The sequence below is a fragment of the Zophobas morio genome, unplaced genomic scaffold (genome assembly GCF_036711695.1).
Source record: "Zophobas morio isolate AGI-343-1 ecotype UQ-CSIRO unplaced genomic scaffold, CSIRO_AGI_Zmor_V1 ptg000002l, whole genome shotgun sequence".
In the NCBI taxonomy this organism is placed as follows: Eukaryota; Metazoa; Arthropoda; class Insecta; order Coleoptera; family Tenebrionidae; genus Zophobas; species Zophobas morio.
In genome coordinates, this window is record NW_026972107.1 from 22,130,735 (window position 1) to 22,151,692 (window position 20,958).

Sequence of the window (20,958 nt, forward strand, 5' to 3'; positions counted from 1 at the left end):
CTGGATTTTAATTTTATGAGGACTGACCGTAGTCAGCTGGCACTTAAGCCTCGCCTTAAAGCCCATTGTGCCTTCCTTACGTCTATATCACGGTGTCTCCTCGCTCCTCTTTCGTCAAGCCACCCCACTTCTTGAAGGTACGTCAGTAATGCAGAGGGTGGGTTTTTGCCATACTATTTCCTGATACTTTTCCAATTAAAAATGACGGTATTTTGGGTAACGATTTTATTAAAATAAATAAAACATTAATTAACTTTACCGGAAACACCTTATATCAATTGACCAATTAGAATGGGAAATGCATTATTCTTACACTAATTTCGTCATTATACGAAAAAATTCTGAAGTTTTCACAGTAGTAAAAAATACTCCTCAACTTAGTGATGGCATGTACATACCATGGTAGAAGGAGACATGGTATAGGCATCCGATGTACCAATTTAAAAATCGTCTGCGCATCTATTTGTGACGTTAGGTGGCATCATAGATAAGGGAGGGGCGGCATCAACGACCTTGCGACTCTTGTGAGCTTCGCTAGGGAAGTCTAGGAATTTCAGCTTGAGTTGTCATTGCTCTGTCAATTAGTTGTCGGCTAACGAAAGTTAATGAAATTAATAATGATAAAAATGTAATTATTAAAAGTTGAAGGGTCCAAAAATGTGGTTTCGTATCAATGTTGATAAATGTGGGACATCAGCAAATGCAATTCCCAATTTGCTCTTAACTCTTGAGTGTTGAAAAGAAGTTTTTGACATATTTATGCTCAGTTCTCTCCACAAACCTAAATTCTGCGATGACATCACACATACAACTGCAACAACTGAATAATCACAAATAAATTTTTGCAATTTAAAGAATGTATTTTAAATTTCGCGCCAATTTCATCCCACTTGACGTCACACCCGATGCGTATGCCTTTACCACGTTATTTCTTATTTTATTTTCATCTGAAAACCGTATTCATACTTATGACGGATTATCAAAAAGCTTTCAGATTAAGGCTACGAAAATATTTTGCATTTCTTTAATTAAACCTTGCGCGTCAGAATTCAAACTTGTCAAATTAAATTTCGAATAAAGTTGTGTTTGTTTGCCTACTCATGAATCATGGGTTACCTGGACCACAGATTACATACCCTTACAAGATGCGCAAGTAGCCGTTTCCCGCCGAAACGAAATTTACGGCGCATGACACTAGTCGCCATTAAATAGGTGGTATTGTAGTTAACCTCAATTATTGTTAAGTGTTCTGTGAGTAGTGTACAGTGTTCAGCAAGCAATCTTTTAAATTTTTAATTGCAAAATGGAGCGTAGAGGAGGTACAGCGTGTATCGTTAGAGGATGTTCATCACGCACTTGTACAAAAACTCTGTCTTTCTTTAGAATCCCTAAGAATCCTGAAAAGTAAGTTTCTTTTTATAAATATGTATATGTTGTTTATGTATTATTATTTTCAGGGATGCTAGTTGGCTCAACATGTGTAACCGGCAAGATCTTCTCCCCAGTATGAATTTATATAAAAATTACAGACTGTGTGAACTACATTTTGAGCCCAAGTGGTATTCATTAGGATGTGACGTTCGAAAACGTTTATTATCTAATGCTGTTCCAACAATATTTCCCCATTTGAAACGTTTGTTGGAAGATAAAGTTGCAACTGAAGAACCACCACAGAAAATCATTTTTCATTCCGGTAGTTATCAAATAATGACAAAGTATATACCTAATCTAATATCATGTATTAAATATTTGTAGATGTAACAAGTGGTGAAGTAACTAAGCAGAGTGATAAACCTTCAACTTCCGATGAATTGTTATATTCAATTGAGTTGCCTGATTCAGGTTTAAGTAAGAAGTTTGAAGATCAGAGGGAGTTGTCTTCTGTATGTGGTATGTATTAAATCTTAAAAAAATGTGTCATGAATAATACATATATACTGGTCAAATCTACTGGCATGAAATAGTAGTAACTGAATCCACTGATGCAAATAATGTAGATTGATTTCTTGGTTATTTAATTCTCTTTTGATTCATTTCTCATAAATCATTCTTATATTGACACTAATATACAATATTGATGTGTAGAACCTCAACATGTTGGAGAACCTACAACATCGGCAGTGGGAACACAAACATCAAGTCTGTTGAGCGCATCAACTCCAAGAAAAACGAAATTGCGTGAAACAGTGAAAAAATTACGAAGGCAACTGACAACAGCAAGCCAACCTGTTGCCATTCAAGATAACCACAAATATAATCCTGAGGACTTTGAAAGCATGTGTAACAAGTTTTTGTCAAAACCATTGGCTGAAATTGTGAAGGTGCAAGTGAAGTTACAGGGTAGAAGCGTTTATGGAAGAAGATATTCAGCTCAATTCAAAGAAATAGCTTTAACAATCTACTTTTTGGGGCCTAGAGTTTATAGGTTTATGAGCAAAATCTTATACCTTCCAAGCAAAAGAACTTTGGAGAACATGACTGCAAAAATTGTTTGCAATCCTGGCTTGAAAAATGAAGCTATTTTTAAAGCTTTGCAATTGAAGGTAGATACAATGTTAGATTTAGACAAACATTGTGTCATATGTATTGACGAAATGTCTGTTAAAGCCAACTTATTTTATAATACTGCGAAAGATGAGATAATAGGATTTCAAGATACTGGTGATAATGAAAAGCAATTTGTAGTTGCACAAAATGCTTTTGTTATTATGGTACGAGGGATTTATTCCAACTGGAAACAGCCATTAGCATATTATTTTGTTGCAACCCAATTTCCAGCGGCTTCTCTGTGTAATGTTATTCAAGAATGCATTTTTAAACTATCCAACATTGGTTTACAAGTTGATGCTGTTATAAGTGACATGGGGACAAATTTTATTCAACTTTCAAAAATGCTTGGTATTACCTCAGACAAACCCACTTTTACAAGTGAAAATAGAGATATTTTATATATTTTTGATACCTGCCACTTGATAAAGGCCACAAGAAATAATTTGCTACAAAATATCTTTCACTTTAATAATCAAAAAACTTCATGGTTTTTTATAAAACACTTTTATGAACAAGACAAAAAGCAAACTTATAGATGTGCTCCTAAACTTACAGATGCTCACATATTCCCTAATAACTTTCAAAAAATGAAAGTGAAACTTGCAACTCAGGTTATAAGCAACACAGTTGCAGCCGGAATGAATACTTATCTTACATTAGGAGAACTTCCTGCCGAAGCTGCTGCCACAATAGAGGTGCTTGGAATGTTTAACAAACTCTTCGATATTTTAAATTCTACCAATAAAAACTCACAAAATAAATACAAAAATTTCTTCGAAGGCGCAGATTATCAAATACAGTTTTTAGATAATACCCTGACATTTTTGAAAAATTTGAAAATCTTAAATAAAAACAATGCAGATGTCACTTCTAAATCAAGGTTTGTACCATGTTGGATAATAACTATAAATGCAGTGAAACAGTTGTGGCAAAAATTACAATTTGCAGGTTTCAAATATTTAAAAACACGACGGCTTAATCAGGACTGCCTGGAAAATCTTTTTGGTTGTATACGACAACAAACTGGGAATTGCATCAATCCCACTCCCGTTCAATTTCAAAGAACGTTTAGAAAATTATTTTGTCAAGATTATTATCACAGTAATAGTATGAATTGTGCGGACGACTGTGATAAGTTATTAACTAAACTAAAATCGTCAGGTCTTCCTAAAATATCTGAGAATATTTTAGAGAAACAAGCTACTTGCGCAAAAGCTATACCCCTGGACAAATACGACTATAGACACGAAAAAATTCCCTACCAAAACGCATTTAATTATGTATGTGGTTATATAATTAAAAAATCATTAAACATACATACCTGTGAAATATGCAACAATTTTTCTAGAGAAGTTACTGAATTAAATTGTGACACATTATTGACACATTTTAAAGCTTTCGGTACGGATAAGTGTATGTATGGTGGTTTAAAAGTTCCTGGAGAACGATTTGTTGCATACATCTACAAATTAGAAAAAATCTTTGTTTCTGTGTTTCAAACATTTTGTACAAGGCCAGGAATTTCCAATTCTTATTTTGATTTAATGAAAGACGTCCAATTCATACATGCATGTTCTGACTTTCCAAAAGAGTATGTGATAAAATTATTTATCCGATTAAGAATATTTTACTCTCTAAAATACACTAATAGGGAATTAAAATCCAGCAGAACTTCAAAAAGAAATCGCAAAATCATTATATTAACCCATTTGTAATTTTGTGTATAGGTAGCAGCATTTCTAATTTATTATGTATTATTTATTTTGATTTTTGTCTTCATAGATAAATGTTAAAATATCTCATATATGTAGTTTTGGTTAGCTACTTGTTTTTAAATATAGTCTCTAAGTGGAATGTTTTAATAGAAACTTTCTTTAAATGTACTGTGTTTACTTCACCCTCTCACTCCATCCAGTGAAACTATAATATTTCTTTATTATAATTTTTGTGTAAAAAAGGTCAGAATAAGAAGCGATTTTCTGTAAATGAAATATGTACAATTTAGACACAGGTTACGTACCCTAACGTAAGGGATGTACCTAATCTGTGACTCAGGGAAGCATAATGTATTTTAAATTTCCCGGTCGAAAGTACCACCTATTTAATGGCCGACCTATTTCAAGGTCATAAAACTTGCACCCTTCGAAAACAAAGGTATCACCGCAAGCCTTCGCATCTTGTAAGGGTATGTAATCTGTGCCTGGACTCAAAGATATTGAAAAGAAAGTCAAGAGTGTTTGGCTGGAATAAAGGGGCGAAAACTACGAAGGACTTCCATGGTGGCAAAAAGTTCATTTTAACTTAGGCGTGAACTGTGACTTTCAATAATTTATTGAGAGTCACAGATTGACATTGTACGGTTTAGCGGTTTAATCAAAGACATGAAAAATATTTCCATACCCTACCCTAATCTGAAAACTTTTTTACACTCGTTATAAATACAATTTAATTTGTATACAAAACAAAAAAACAAACAAATTTGTCGATATTTGCATGCGTAACATAAACATTATGAAATGATATATAAACCACAATGATATTTCTATCTCTGGATACTTGATAAAATAACTAATAACAATCTGATATAATTATTTTATTGAATAACAACAAACAGTGCAATGCGCAAATATTTGACCTTCACGCCCGAACTGTTGTTAGTTGCTACGCCACTGGGAAAGCATCTACAAACAGGCAGAAATCCAAATAAATTAAGTTATTATTGTTATTCTTAAAAATCATTTTCATATTACTCGTACTAACATTTCAAGTCAAACAAAGTGGAGTACAACGCATTTCCATTTGAAAATGTTTAGAAAAAAGTGATTGCAATATGGGGAATTTCGTTATCGTATTTAAGGAGTGGCACCACTGTCCACTGATGGCGTTACGTCAAAATGTCAAATTAAAATTGTCCGAATGACGGAAGACAGAAGAATAGTGTGCCGTGTACGTGATCATGCATATGGCGTTGTAAAAAAGGTAGTAGTGTTGCTGTCTCTTAAAATTCAGTCACTTTATTCCATAAAATTGGCCTTTCATTTAGAATAGTAGTTTAACGTAAGATATTTTTGCTATTTGAACGTTAATTCGATAATAGATGGTACGTGGAAAACGCTTCAAATAGAAGGTGAGATCACGTTACTAGCTCCGTCCATATATTTTTATTATTATTTTATGTTGCTAAAAATACTCGTCGGCGAAATAACTGATTGATCCTTTTCTTTTTCAGTAATTCCAAGCGTGCAGAATTTTTCCACTCGTATCTTTGGGAACGACGTTTTATTTTGTTTTTGCTTGTGTGGGAGGTCTCGTCCAGAAGGGCGCTACCATCTTATATGACTTTAGTAAGCCACAAAGGTGAGTATTACTTTATCGTCCACTTAAATTTATCGCATGGAAACAACGTAATTGCACGATTTTTAAATTACGAACGGATGACGCAATTTGCATGAACCGTATTTACCAAAAGTACATATGCCGTCCCGTGATAATTTTCATGTTTTAATCGAAACTAATTTTCACATGGTCGCGATTACGTTCTAGAAATTTCAAAGGTCTAAAAATGCGCGTTCGAAGGTGCGGAAAATGATGTCGGGGGCGTGCTAACATAATTTCACCATTGAACGGGCGAGAACAGTGGCGTTCGCGATAAAAATAATTGTCGCATTGCATTGTGCTGATCGATATGTCCGTGGCATTGCGCCGGTTCGACGACATCGATTCGCGCCGCGACGCTTACGTGGCTCAGTCTCGGTGCAGCGATCAAAAAAATCCAACATAACAGCACTGAAAGACAAGACCCAGGGGCAAACGGCCTCCCCCATGCCCATGCTGTCGCCTCTACACGATGGTGAGAATAGTACGTAATCGGTGCCGCTTGCTTGACGCTAGTTTTTTCCGAAAAGTGAATCGGGAAGTTGTGGCCCTTTATTTCGAACGATAATCGCAGGAGTACACGATAAACTTGACGTACGCCTATTGTCAAAATTTCTTTCTTTCCAAATGTAGTCCGTTCGAAATTTCGCAGTTGCCCCGATGTCACAGCGACCTATTATGGTGTTGAAATATCCGGAAGCAGACGGTATTGTCCTGTTTTCAATGCTGACGCAACGGATGAACAGGTCCTGTTAATGATTTTTAAACCATATTGTACTGGGAAATCAGGTTGTCAAATTCGATGCGAAACTTACCTACAGGTAAGAGTCGATGGAATTTTTTCGATTTTCAGACGGCCCGGAAATTTAGAACGGTTTTACTCATCCTGCGCCCACGCATGACGCCATGGCATTTTCGGAATTACTCCGTTTGTCTTTTTTTTTAATAAATACATGTTACTGCTCTATCGATAAGTGACCGAATGTCACCGAAAAAAACGTTAATGAATTTTGTGACGGTTCCGCATTTCTGCGACGTGGGGATAATGTAAGTGAATGTTTCGTCAATTTTCTTTTTCTAAACATGCTCATCATTTTTCGCACGTGTATCATTCCTTCGGGTTATTATGACTGCTTTCTGTATATTGAAAACTAACATTCAAAGATGTGTAAAGTACGAAACGTCAGAAATGTAAAACGTATTAATCGAAGAGAAACCATATGGTATTATCGTTTATTTGTACTTGCATTTTCACAAGTGTTGTTACCTGCGTATGTTTTTGAATTCTTTCCGAAAAATCAATAATACGTTTTGATGACTGTTTAAAATGTCACTCGTGACTGTAAATCACATTACGGCCACAAACTTGAGCAGAATAGAAACAGGTGGCAGTGACGCACACTTTGTGATGTTGGCATTACTTGGCATAAAGGGCGTACATGCCACATAAGCTGAAAATATAGTGATTAGAGGAGCCGCCGCTACCTTTAGTTCTTCAATACATTTTCAGAATCTAATCTCTTCGTTATTAACAAGAACAGTTTTTTTTTTTAAGTTTATTTTCATCGTTTTCTTTTTTTTAATTTTCGATATGTCAATTATTTATGAAAATTTCGAAACACGGTTTCACTGCTGTTTTCAGCTTATAAAACTCTACAAGTCGCAAGGGAAACATTTCGACTTTTTTGTCGGAAATGAGATACAGTAAAAGCAGCTTGTGTTAAAACTGCTTTTACTGTTTCTCATTTCCGACAAAAGAACTCGACAATGTTTCCCCTGCGATTTATAGTCCTGTAAACCGAAAACAGTGGTGAAATCCGCTTTCCAAAATTTCCATCAATATTTAAGGCATTGATTTTTAAATTTACGTAATGAAAAATTTTGTAGAAATTTAAAAAAGAAAATGATAAACTGTTTTTTTAAGAGAACTTGACTAAAATCTTCGACTCTTCGTTTAATACGGGCAGTTTTAGCTTCAGCGAAGTTTCTAGTTTTTTGTGTGGACATAGTTTGAGAGAGAGTTGTATTGACTGTTCCATCAATTTCAAAATTCTCAATCATTTAAATATTTTTTTACACTTACGTATTTCACCAGCATGTAATATGACGAACGTATATTCAGTTTTCGACTAGACCTTAGAAAATCTACAGCCCACTTTTTTCTTTACTTTTTTAACGTGGACTGAAAACGTTTCAACCTTCTAGCAATAGTCTTTTTTTCAAAAGGTATTGTCACAGACCTTAACTGATAAAAGTTTTTTCGAAGTTTTCTTCCTGTTTGCACAAAATGCATTGTTGGAGCAATTGTTCTTATGAACTCATTTTTTGCAGTTATTAACAATTTAGTTAGATATGTGATCATTAGAGAGCGGATTTCTGTCGGGCTAGACAAGGCCAAACTCGGTACGGCTCGTACGGGATGGGAATTCATTGGAGTTACCGGCTGCACTTCGTTTATTTGAGATTAGAATAACGCTGCTTCGTTGCACTCTGCTGTTAATTCCAGTTCTCATTTAGTTAGCCGTTTGATTAATAAATCGTTAATTGTATTTATGGAATCAAGTGACAATTAAATTCAGTGATTACCTATCACCCGCTACTGAGTCCCGGCGATGCAGCGCGTCCCCACTAAAATCGTGACGTAGCCCGACAGAAATCCGCTGTCTAGTGATCATCCTCCAATGTGATGTTTAATCGACCTATTGTTCTCGGTATCTTGGACAAATAAACCTACATGTAGTCGACTAGTTTCATTTGCTATCGTCACCTTCGTCAGGCTTTATAATTTAATTTTCATGCGGCTATGAAGATTGATTAAATTATTCAATTAAAAATAGACCATTTTGGTATAAGGTGAGATGTTCATGTTTTAGACATCAATTATTATGTGTTGATTTATGTCGGTGACGCTCTATAAATATCCCTATTGTGTTAACACTTCTATTGACATGGGCTCATCAAAAAGCATCAAATTTAATACAGTTGTAAAAACACTCTTTCCTATAAAGGCGTGGGTTTTTGTGTCTTAGGAGAGAAAGGTAGCATTACAGAAGTAAAATTCGGCAAGTGCCTGGTTGAAATCCACTCAGTTGGAGCTCTGCGTCGTTTCCATGTCTATTTTTGAAGCAAATTGCGGTGTTGATGGATCTTTAAAGTACAAACATAATCTATGTTTGAATGCCTGGGAAAATCTTGAAAAACAAAATCAATTCCAGAGTTCTGTCAAGTTGTAGAGAGAATGGTGATCTGACGTTTTATAATAACCGAACACGCAGATAAATCAGTTTATACATATAATTAATATATCTGAAATTTAGATATAGACTAGTAAGAGTACTATTTTTTGCATATATTTATCGTTGCTGTTGGTGTAAATATAACAATAAATAAAATAATCCATATCAATTGTTATCAATACAAAAACTTATTTTGTTAAACAGAATTTGTGATAATTTTATTATAATATATAGTTATTTGTATAAGTTTAGCGTTGTGTATCAAGGACGTTTACTAATTTGAAACTAAAAACTAATGAAAAATAAAAATAAATTTTTTCTCGTAGATTGAGTCAATTGCCGAACACAATCAAATTGACTAATTAAACTCAAAATTTTATTAAAACGTTCTTATGATTTTATTAAGTCACTACATATATAAAACTAACTCAACATTTGTTATAAACATAGACCATACTAGAGATTAGAGATAACCCCAGAAGAAAGAAAAATCGCTTGACACTGTAAACAATTGGATTTGTTTTTTAAATTGACGTAAAAGTTTGCGTTTAACTTTTTTGAAAAGATAATAAAGCGAAGGATATTAGATTTTTAATATGTTCTGGACTAAATTGAATTAAAATGAAGTTCTCTGCTAAATATGTTCCTTTAATGGTCGCTTTTTAATTTATGACAACGTAGTTGTAAACATGTTTTTGTGTGTACGTTTTTTTAGTATTAAATATGTAAACCACACATGTTTAAATTATTAGACCGCTTGTACGAGAATTTATGTTTCTCATGCTACCGAAGAAATTAGTTATTTTGTCGTTGAACTAAAATATTAGATAACGTGCAAAATAAGGTATGTAGTTCGTTACAGTAAAAATAAATTTTTAACTTCACACATATCCATCAAAGCGACCTTGCCATGACGATAACTTGTGTAACAATAAACTTTGTTCTGAATATAAATTTTCGGTTGTAATATTTTTGTTAGAGTTCAAAAAAATATCGGACCCAACGTTACTTGATTTCGTGCATCATTAAAATTAGTCGAAATAGCTTCCGAAGTAACGACAAAAATTTGCTGTGTATTTTCGAAAGTCATTAATGTCTAATAATGCAGTGGGAAAAATACGAACGTTAATTCAGAAATTGTAAAGAACAATTTTGGCTTTTTCGAAAACACTTCTTGTGTTACTGATACGATTAGTATACAATTGACGTCCTGTGAAAATGTCTTTGTTTCCAAGTGTGTCCTAGTTTTTTGGAATTTCACAGTTTCTTGATGTTACGGCGTCCTATTATCTTATTATTGTAAAGTGGCAATTAATAACTGCGGCAGCAATTATTTCTGTGAACTAAGCGTGGCTAAAACTTAATTACAAGTGGTACGACTAATCCTTGGAAATAATTCGTTAAATGAGGGTGGATGCTGCTTTGCCAAATAAGGTGCCCTCTCAAATATAAATTTACACCTATTTACATTTCCACGTCTCATATTTAATATATATCTAAATGTAAAAACGAATTTTTAACTTACTCCTTGTACTTCTACCGCTCGAACTTCAGCATATGACGAAAATTGTCTTTTATGTGCCTTATAATTTAACAAGCAATTACAAGAGCGAGAGAGGCCGATGTAGACAGCGACAAGGACCGAAACATTATGCGGGGACATTTTTGTTTATTGATTTCAGTGTTGTCCTCATGAAACCACGTAACTTTGCATCAAATCGCTGGAATTCCTACTTAAAGCCCCTATAGTGTTGCATTATGGAGTTAACTTTATGTTGTTTTTCAGTGTGTGGAATTTTCTTTCTTTGAATGAGAAGTTTTAAAGTTGAATATACTCTAGGTTCACACAATTGTGATTTTATTTTTTTCAAGCGCAGATGAAATTCATGATGCGCAACCCTTCCGAGGTCGAAAATTTGATCACAGATTGTTATTTCTAATTAAACACATAAAGATAAAATGATTGCATTATTCCTTAGATTTCACTACTTTGCCCAACTGTGCTCTAAGTTGAAGAAAGAATTTATTATTTTTCTAGAGTGCCAGTTGTGTGCGTTTTTTATAGTTCATTGGAAATTTCATAGGCGTTTCGATGCAGCAACTGCTGCGATATTTAAATATCCGGAAGCAGACGGTGTTATCCGGTTTTCTTTCAATGGTCATGTAACGGACGAACAGGTCTCGTTAATAATACCATATCATATTGTAATGAAAAAAATTGGCTCCAGAGCCCAATAAATAGACTTTCGTGATTTTTGATAAAGAAACAACTACGCTTCAAATAAAAAGTTATATATTTTTTAAATTAAAAATCATATCGAAGTAAAACAAGACTATTAAAAACTAAAGAGAAAGAACTACAGCAGAGAAAAAAGTACAGATTTGACAAAATCGTTTGAATTGTACTGACGAAAAAGTGGTAATTCAATTAATAATAATAAAAATTTTCTCATGTTTTCAGAGACATTATTAACCAGAAGCATAGTTGGGAGTTTAGGGCCCGGGCCAGCGAGGTGTATGACTTCGCAGCGACGTGAGCCCACCTGTTATAGGACGACAAAATTTTCATCAACAAATAGGCATCGGAAACTCCAACCCTTCAGAGAAACGTGACTGGCGACAGCATTGAGAATTTTAGCAGCAAAATTAACAGCAGCAGCAGTCACACAACCACAGTCACCGCAATCATTGTCGACGACGTCCATAACGATAACAAAGCCGTTGGTACACCGCTGGCATCATGGGCAGCGTCAACGTCAATCGCAACGTCAGCGATGTCTTCTATCGCTACAAGATGCCCCGGCTGATGGCCAAAGTGGAAGGTAAAGGCAACGGCATCAAGACAGTCATCGTCAACATGGCTGAAGTGGCTAAAGCTCTCGGCCGACCACCCACCTACCCGACAAAATATTTTGGATGTGAATTAGGCGCTCAGACGCAGTTCGACTTCAAAAACGAGCGCTTCATCGTCAATGGTTCGCACGATGCCGGCAAGCTGCAGGATTTACTCGACGGCTTCATCAGAAAGTAATGGTTTACCACTTTAACCGCAAACACTAGCTTAACTTAAGCTTTTCTCTCCCTTAGATTCGTTTTGTGTCCCGAATGTGATAACCCGGAAACGGAGCTGCTGGTTTCCACGAAGCGCAGCACTATTTCGCAAGGTTGCAAAGCATGCGGTTACCATGGTGCATTAGAATCCAACCACAAATTAGTGACGTTCATTTTGAAAAACCCGCCAAATTTGAATCCGGCGGTGCAAGGTTCGTCCTTGACTGAGGGAAAACGGTCAAAAAGAAGCAAACGTGCCAATGGAGATACAAACGGAGACACCAGCCAAGTCGACGACCAGGCCAACGAAAGTTTGGACGTGTCGGTCAGCGAAAATTCCAACAAACCGGTAAGGAAAACAGCTCGTGGCGAACGCGTAAATAACGAACCTACTGTTTCTGCTGGTTAGAGAACACGTGTTTCGAAGCCGGTTTTGCGGTTTGCTATATGTACAAAATTCTTGAATTTATACAGTTTTTGCCATTCAACATGTACCTACTGAAATTTTCAATAAGCGAGTTTTTTTTTATTATTGAATATTTTAAAGTCGACAAAGTTTTCAGTTATAATCCAAAAAGATAGACTTCTAGAACTAAAAGTCCACTTAATGTGTGAGAACCTAAAAATGAAATTTTTAACATAGTCAACAAAATAGAAAATTGCAGTTTGAAGATCCGATCCACAGTGGTTTTTTCTTGCGTATCCAGAGTTCAAAAAGAAAAATCATATCAGATATATTTATATATAAATTTCACGTCCCCAACTGGTTGAATATCATGTGAAAATTACACATGTCAGCAAATCTTTTTGTTAGGTTTAAGTTTTGGTAGATTTATACTGCGTTACATTTTGAGTTGGCAGCGTATAAAACCCATAAACAATGCATTTTATACACGACATTTGGCGGCGGTGTATCACGTTAAAATTCCCAATGGTGTATCTTTGAAAATACAGTTTTATCATATCGTATTTCGGGATCTATTTGTGATATTTACTTGGTTATTATTTAGCTATAATTAAACAATTCCGATTCTACCAGAGTTATCTTTATTATATTATCACACTTACATTTCTTTTTTATTGAAAATTTTCAAATTGACAGGTAGCAAAGTATGTATATTTTATTATCAAATTAAAAATCAGAAATACCTGCTTTTGAATTGAGATGTTTTAACCTTGAGCACTTTCCAATCTAACATAAAAGCTTTCGGAACACTTTTTCGCTGTAATTCTTCTAACTTGTTTTTCAAGGATGGAACTTGAAACTTCGTTCGTTTTTACAGGGTATCAAAGATGTCGTATTAGTTACAACCAAAATAAATAATAGTAAACAACATTAAATTTATTAGTATATACGCACTTGTTTGGTTAAATAGTGAAAGCAAAATAGACACTGTTAAGGAATGTTCATTTTATAAAGCGGACACTGAAAAATTGCTACTAATTCGAGTACTTCGGGCTAATTTAATTTTTTTTGTTATAAAAATGTTTAACAATGTTAAATGAAATAATTATTCTTATTCTCTAATCAATTATATTCAGAAACTATAAAATTTTCTAACTATTGCGCGAATACCGCGAATCACTGTTTGCACAGGTTTGTTTGTGATTTTCTTCGTAGCAGGAGGCCACATTTTTTTAATTTCTCCAAGTCATGATGTTGTTCGGCCATCTTTTCTTAACACTGCTTTCATATTTGCCCATTATCGCTCAAGTGGACGAAGCTCAGGACAGTTGGGTGGTTTATCTTCCTTTTTTAAAAACTGTACATTATTGGCATTAAGAAGCTCCTGAGTGGCACCAGCGTAGTGAACTGAAGCCAGATCTGGCCAAAACAATGGAGGGTTATGATGTTTGCAATAAACAGGCGATAATCGCGTTTTTATACATTCTTTCCTGTAATCATCGCCCCCAATTGTTCCAATCGTAAAAAAAAACTAAAACTTTTCAGCCCACAAGAACAAATCGGTTGCCACTCTAAGACTTTTTTCCCAAACTTTTCATTTTTTTTTTTGTTTTCATGTCATCGAGGACATCTTCCCCTACGACTGCATTATAAAACTGGGAGCCGGGTAGTGTATTGCAGTCCATTTTAACCTTCGTTTCGTTGTCCATAAAAACACAACGATTTTTGTTCCTGACCAAAATTGTTTATAACTTCCTGCTTTTTTTTTTAAACTGTATGCGCTGCTTTTCGCTTCTTTTTGGGATTTTTTGCTTTAATACGTTCTAATGTTATTCCGAGTGTTTATATTTTGTACAGTACCTACGGTAACACCTTGCTTCTTCGGTATTTCCCGCACATACATACATTTCGTTAATTTTAGCAGTTTAATGATGTTTTCCTCAATATTTTCCTTAAGCGGGCCTTTTCTCGGTCTGGATTTGAGCAAATCTTCTAAAATATTAAACTCCCCAAACTTTTTGATTATTTGGAACACTGCTGATTTTGAACATTTAGTTATTTTAGGCAGTCCCCCCAACGGAAATTTTTCGTAGCATCACTTTTGCAAAGATAATTTTCTTGCCCCAATGGAGATTCGCTTCATTTTAAAAAGAAATAACGTTATTTTGAAAACAAAAATGGCATTTGATAGATACAACTTAAAGCTTTCATATATAAAAACTAGAATAATTTAGATTAAAAATTAGAAAAGTGGCGTTACTTTAAAGGTGTCCGTTTAATAAAATGAACACTCCTTAGTACAAACATCTGCTTTTGTATTTGGTATAAAAGTCACTCGAAAAGGAATGAATTAAGCCCAGACCTAAAAATAGGGGTGTAAATTTGAATCCTTTACTTGTGCCATCGTAGCTCCCAAACGGTTGAACCGATTTCAATACGGTTTTTTGTTTGAAAGTTGGTTTAATCGGCATACTTCTTATTACTACAATCTTAAGAGCTCACCTAAAATAACATGCGGTTGAACTGATTTCAATACTTTTCTTTTTTTTTAACGGGTTTAATTGAGATGATTATTAACTGTTTGATGATAAATGCTTCAGCTATTGCAAAATCATCAGCTCATAACACAGTTGATGTAGCAAACCATCTCTGTTCTCGGGAAGGCGAGGATAGCGCGTCGACCATCACAGCGAATCTTAACCAATTTCAAACTTTGTTTGTCAGGGTGATGAAAGATCGTATATTTTCTTAGCATGAATTCAGGAAAATTAAAAGAAATACCAGTTCACGATGAAAAAAAAAAGAGTTTGATTTACTGAACACTTGACATTTAACATGTTAAAAACATTGGCCGAAAGTTGTTTCGACAGAACTTCCCTCGCTCCTTAAGTACAAGTAAAACATATCCAACATTTTCGAGTTGAGTTTTTTCTGTACACAATTTTGTGATGATATCATCGACATTTTTGCAAGGACACGTGTATCAATTTGGATTGGTGCAGTATAATACTAAAAATAACAGTATTGCATTCCCAAAATTTTCTGGGAAAATGGAGTGAGCTCCTGTCAATAAAATAAGTTGACTCATTCATTAATTTGTTTGAGTCACCTGTTTAAGTAAATCTAAAAAATATAAATATATAAAATATATATATATAAATCACAAATAAAAACTCATCATATTTTGCACATTTTGGGTAGAATTTAATCAACAAAATTTTAAGGTGACAATTTTTGGGCGGAATAAACAGATATATTTTGATTAACAATTTACCATGCTTACAGTAACTTCAAAACGTCTGCAAGATTTCAAAGTATTCAGTTGTGCAATTCGTGATTTATAATAAAATAAATTGACTGATTCATTAATTTTTTTTGAGTCGTCTGTATAAGCAAATGTAAAAAATTTAATGCAGTGATAAATCACAAGTATAGAGTGATCATATTTTGCACATTTAAGATTTATTCAGCAATAAATATTTTGAGGTCACGTCATCATTTTTTAGGGGGGATAAGCAAATACATTTTGATCAAAAATGTATCATGCGTATGATAACTTTAAAACATCTCCAAGATTTCAAAGCATTCGGTTTTGCAGTTCCGGATTAAATTAAGAAAATAAATTCATACATTCATTAATTTTTTTGAGTCATCCTGTATAAGCAAATCCAAAAAAATATGAATTGAATGACAAATCACAAGTATCGACTCGTCATATTTTGGACAATTTAGGATTTATTCGGCAAAATTTTGAGCTGACTTCATCAATTTTTTGGAGGGGATAAGCAAAAATATTTTGATTAAAAATTTATCATGCAGTACTTTCGGAGATCATCTGTCTTAATAAAAATCCGGGACGACAGACAGACGGAAACGGGAGACAGATTCCTAATTGTTCGTACTGTCGGGGCCATGAAAGGTCGAGAAAACGTAAAGGTACAGAGTCGGTCAACGGACTCGATTACAATACTTTGTTCGCTTACGCTGAGGAAATAAAAATTAAATAAAAATAGATTAAAAATTCTTATTAAAATGATTGTTGAAAACCATCTCGCATAGTAATCCAGTCTATTTGGTGGCTTGCCACTTTCATGTTTAGTGGTCTTCCGTTACCGTCCATCTATCTGTCGTTTATCAATTTTTATTAGACAGATAATCTCCGAAACTACTTTGCCGTAGACATCCAGATTTTTGGAAAAAAAAATTAAAAAGGTGTCCCAACTAATTTAACAATTTAACACTGATACTGCAAAACCAAATGCTCTGAAATATTGAAAACGTTGTAAGGTTATCCTAATATGATAAATTGTTAATCAAAATTTATTCGTTTATCCCTTTCTCAAAATTGATCAAGTTTGATGACGTCATCTAAAAATTGTGTTAATAAATCCTCTCAATCATACAGATCATTATGACTCTATACTTATAGCTTATCAAGCACTGATAGTTTTTAGAATTATTTATACAGGGTGACTCAAAAAAATTAATGAATAAGCCAATTTATTTATTAATCAATTTAAGAATGAATCACTACATTTTACCAAATATTTGGGAATACAGTACTGTTATTAGTATTACACTGCATCTAGCGAATTTAATATATATTTTCGGAAATTTCATTCTACCCTATAAAATTTTATTAGGAATAACAAGAAGGACAAGTTTTTTTGTTTAAAAGAAATTACTAATCCTGTAAATAAAAAAACAGTTTCAGAAAATTAAAAAAACTGTTTAAATTAGTAACGAAATTGTGCTGCATTTTATACATGGACTTTAAATTAGAGCTGCCAACGATTTCTTGTAAACAAAACTTAACTGAAGGTGATTTAGAATATAACTCGACCCCATGGGCATGTGTATTAGTACATTTTTTAAATCTTGCAATTTTAGTTCCGTTAAGTTGGAGTTCTTTGGTTTCGCAGGGTGAAAACGACGACGATACCGAATGGGCAGCGGACGTTTCTGAAGAAGCCGTGCGAGCTCGCATGCAAGATTTGACCGACGGCGCCAAGAACATGACCATTACCGATGATTTGGAAAAAACGGAAAAAGAGCGCATGGACATATTTTACGAGCTGGTGAAGTCAAAACGCGATGCTGGTCAGCTGGATAACGCGCAAATTTTCAAAGAGTTGTTCAATGAAGCCGAAAGACTCGAAATCAAAACAAAAGCACCACTCGTTCTAGCCGAAGTCCTTTTTGATCAAAACATGCGGACACAGTTGTATGACTACAGGATGCTGCTGCTGCGTTTTTGTCACGAGGATAAAAAAGCACAGAGATATTTAATAGGGGGTTTTGAGCAGGTGATCGCTTTGCATCGCGATGCATTGCTCAACAAGGTGCCAGGGTTACTGAAAATTTTGTACGACCTAGACATTTTGAGCGAAGCCACGATTATCGCTTGGGCAGAAAAGGTAATTATAGTGCGAGCGCTGGAATTTGTTTTCTGAGGTGGTCACATTGTGTTTCAGGTATCAAAGAAGTATGTGTCGAAGGAAATAAGTCAAGAAATACACGACAAGGCTGCCCCGTTTGTAAAGTGGCTGAAGGAGGCTGAGACTGAGGAGTCAGAAAGTGAGGAAGGAAGCGACGATGAAGTTGAAATTGAATACAACGACCGTGCTCAAGTTGTTCCATTGAAGCCAACTTCCACTGCTAATAATAAACAAGAAGTGGATGATGGAGAGGATGACGTCGATATCGATGCCATTTAAAGATTTCATCCCGATAACAGGGTGTCGAGTGCTCTTTTTGTTTTCCTCTCAATTTAAGGTGCACTCGACTTATTATTTTTGTCTCAGATTCGCATTATTTTTACCTTTTAATATTCATCAAATAATTGTATGTTTAACAATTAATGTTTGGACCCTTTTTGTTAAGCCAGGTAGTTTATGAAAATCTGGTATTCAACATTTTCAATGTAAAAGAACTTCCATTTCCCAAATAAAATATGGTTACTATGTTATTTGCATTAGGCTTTCATTATAATAAAATGGTTTTCTGTTTACACTATTATATGAAATGTTCTATTAAGAGTTTTATTAATTATAATTACTATTAGAATTACATATATAGGTTTACATATTTCCCATGTCAAAATATGGAGCAAGATGTATCCGTGGGTTTACGATTTTATTACTGTTTAAATGTGAATAAATTTTAAAGCATCTTCATTGTTTGTTTCTATCTAACCAATCAAACGGTTGACTGTGAATTCGTGTCCATTTCCTATGGCGGTGTCAGTTGGTATAAACCAACAACAAATATTGTCCCCAAATACTGTAACAAAGTTATTCCACTTCCCTAAATCGAACGTCAAATTGTCTTCCCTAAATGTGGTTTCGCGCAGTGATTCTAGTGTAGTTTCATTCCGAGTCAACAAACCCACATGGTAGAAGAATAAAAATGATGACAACACGCCAGACAAACCTATCACCAACAACCTAAAAAGTCAGCTATACCTAGCCTTATTGTAACTTCAGCTTTTTGTCTTACCCAGTTCCGAGTATAATTTTGTTTACGCTGTTCTGAATGTCACGCCAAATTTCAATTATGTATTCAGCAACAGTACCCACGTAGAAAGTGCACCAGATCGTGGCGTACAACAGCGTTAAAACGAATTGTTTGTAATTGTTGAATCCAACACAATTTCCTACCCACGGACAATGATGGTCCATTTTCATAATGCACCTTTTACAAGAGCTGCAGTGGTGGGTCCTGTCTGGTTTGATTTGCGTGCACTCTTTGCAGTAGCGTATTCGACTATTAGGAGCACATGTGTTGATTTCTAGTTTCCGCAGATTAACGATCTTTTTCAATATCTGATCTGCGTCATATTCTTTGTAAGACAACAGGCGCTCATTTTCACTGGGGGTGAGGCGATATTCATCGGGAATGTCGTCGTGGCCGCTGCACATTGTGCTAAAGAATGACCACGTAAACATTACTAGCATGAAGTGGTAAATGGTGATGTAGATAATTTTCTTCGTTACTCCAACGAGGTATAGGAGACAAAATTCGATGACATAGGAATAATAGCCGCCAGCGACTAAAGCAAGGACAAACAAAGGAGGACAACAAGAAAAAAAAGATATTACCATGACATGACAGTCGAATGACAAAAATTTAATGGGTGATTTGAAAGTTCTAATTTGTGTTGGTATAAGGTTAATTGTGACAGTGTAGTGTTTTTGACTACGTCTATTAGTTCCTTGTTAGCTTGCTGTCACAACGTCGGTCATAGAATGGCGAGGTAAAGTTATACGCGCTCCAACTAGAATTTAATTTAACAATCTGAACCGCTTTTTATAGCGCACTCACGATGGATTAAATGATGTTCATGCCATACTTACATGGTACCGAAACATATTGGCTTAGCATTTTTTATGGTACTTCTAGGCATGTGCTAAAACATTCTTTCCGTAAATTCCAAAACATTACACTGGTCAACAGCTAAACTCTAACTTTTATTATATCAGTCAATTATTATTTAATTAGCAATTTTAAATGATATTATAAAGGGCTAAACCAAAACTTAGCTCTCATTTAAAAGTAATCTTAAAATATTATCCTTTGAAAAATCAAAAATCGTACTATTAAGTAATAGGAAACTTTCTATAAGGTGTATTTTTTTGTAATCAAATTGCTACAAACTTCTTGGGAAACAATAAGAAAACTACGTTTAGTAAGTAGAAGACATGTTATCATCATATAAAAAATTTAAAATTAACATATTCTTAAAAGTGCATTTTATACACTCGCACCTTGATTTTTTCCCCAAAAATTGTGACGACGTGAGTGACCATCATAGAGAACGCATCCATCTGGGCATTTTGTCGATAGAAAAACGTTACCAAGATCGATGGAACACCTAAATGACACCTAAATGCTCGCAGAATACTGCGGGACCAAGAGCGAGAGATCTCCAATAAAATCTATAGGAGGCAACCGAAAAAACGTCGGTCTTCGCTGTTTCTTTTGTTTTTTTCGTTTTTTAAACTACATTCGTTGTTTTTTTCTCATTTAAGGTTGTTCTTTTGTTAATACTACACTTTTTGCCGTTAAAGATACAAAAATTAAATTGTTTTACCTGATTTTGTGTTTCAAACATCAAATATGCATATTTTTTTTAATTGAGCTAAGTTATAAGATTTATGCTCTTTGTTACAAACACAGAGACAAATTAAACGAAAACATTACAATTATGTCAAAGTTAGAGAGAAAAAATTAAATTTTGTTGACCAGTGATTATTATATGTAATCTTTGGAGTCCTGCTGGACCGAATCATAATTTCATCAACAATTACATTATTAGTAATAGAGCTTACTGCATCAAAC

General features: G+C 34.5%; 2 protein-coding genes and 1 long non-coding RNA gene across 7 annotated transcripts; 1 reads left to right on the forward strand and 2 right to left on the reverse strand.

The window, feature by feature from the left end:
- Nucleotides 1–5,419: 5,419 nt before the first annotated feature.
- LOC135130522 (eukaryotic translation initiation factor 5) lies at nt 5,420–18,794 on the forward strand. 5 transcript variants are annotated; one of them, XM_064057925.1, is made up of 6 exons: nt 5,420–5,529; nt 5,780–5,907; nt 11,623–12,188; nt 12,249–12,561; nt 17,541–18,035; nt 18,093–18,794. In XM_064057925.1, the coding sequence occupies exons 3-6, from the start codon at nt 11,902–11,904 to the stop codon at nt 18,333–18,335; spliced, it is 1,338 nt and encodes a 445-aa protein (XP_063913995.1). In that variant the 5' UTR covers nt 5,420–5,529; nt 5,780–5,907; nt 11,623–11,901; the 3' UTR covers nt 18,336–18,794. The 5 variants fall into 5 exon arrangements, with proteins under 5 accessions (XP_063913995.1, XP_063913987.1, XP_063914017.1 ...); XM_064057917.1 differs by having other exon boundaries at nt 5,449–5,677; XM_064057947.1 differs by lacking the exons at nt 5,420–5,529; nt 5,780–5,907 and adding an exon at nt 6,285–6,409.
- Nucleotides 5,549–6,893, reverse strand: LOC135130559 (uncharacterized). Its single transcript, XR_010280813.1, has 2 exons — nt 6,741–6,893; nt 5,549–6,674 (listed from the first exon to the last, which is right to left on the reverse strand). It is a non-coding gene; the product is annotated as an uncharacterized LOC135130559 (long non-coding RNA).
- On the reverse strand, nt 18,771–19,739 carry LOC135130549 (palmitoyltransferase ZDHHC20-like). The gene is made up of 2 exons (XM_064057958.1): nt 19,117–19,739; nt 18,771–19,064 (listed from the first exon to the last, which is right to left on the reverse strand). Exons 1-2 carry the CDS (start codon nt 19,719–19,721, stop codon nt 18,809–18,811), a joined length of 861 nt encoding a protein of 286 aa, XP_063914028.1. The 5' UTR covers nt 19,722–19,739; the 3' UTR covers nt 18,771–18,808.
- Between the last annotated feature and the right edge of the window lie 1,219 nt (nt 19,740–20,958).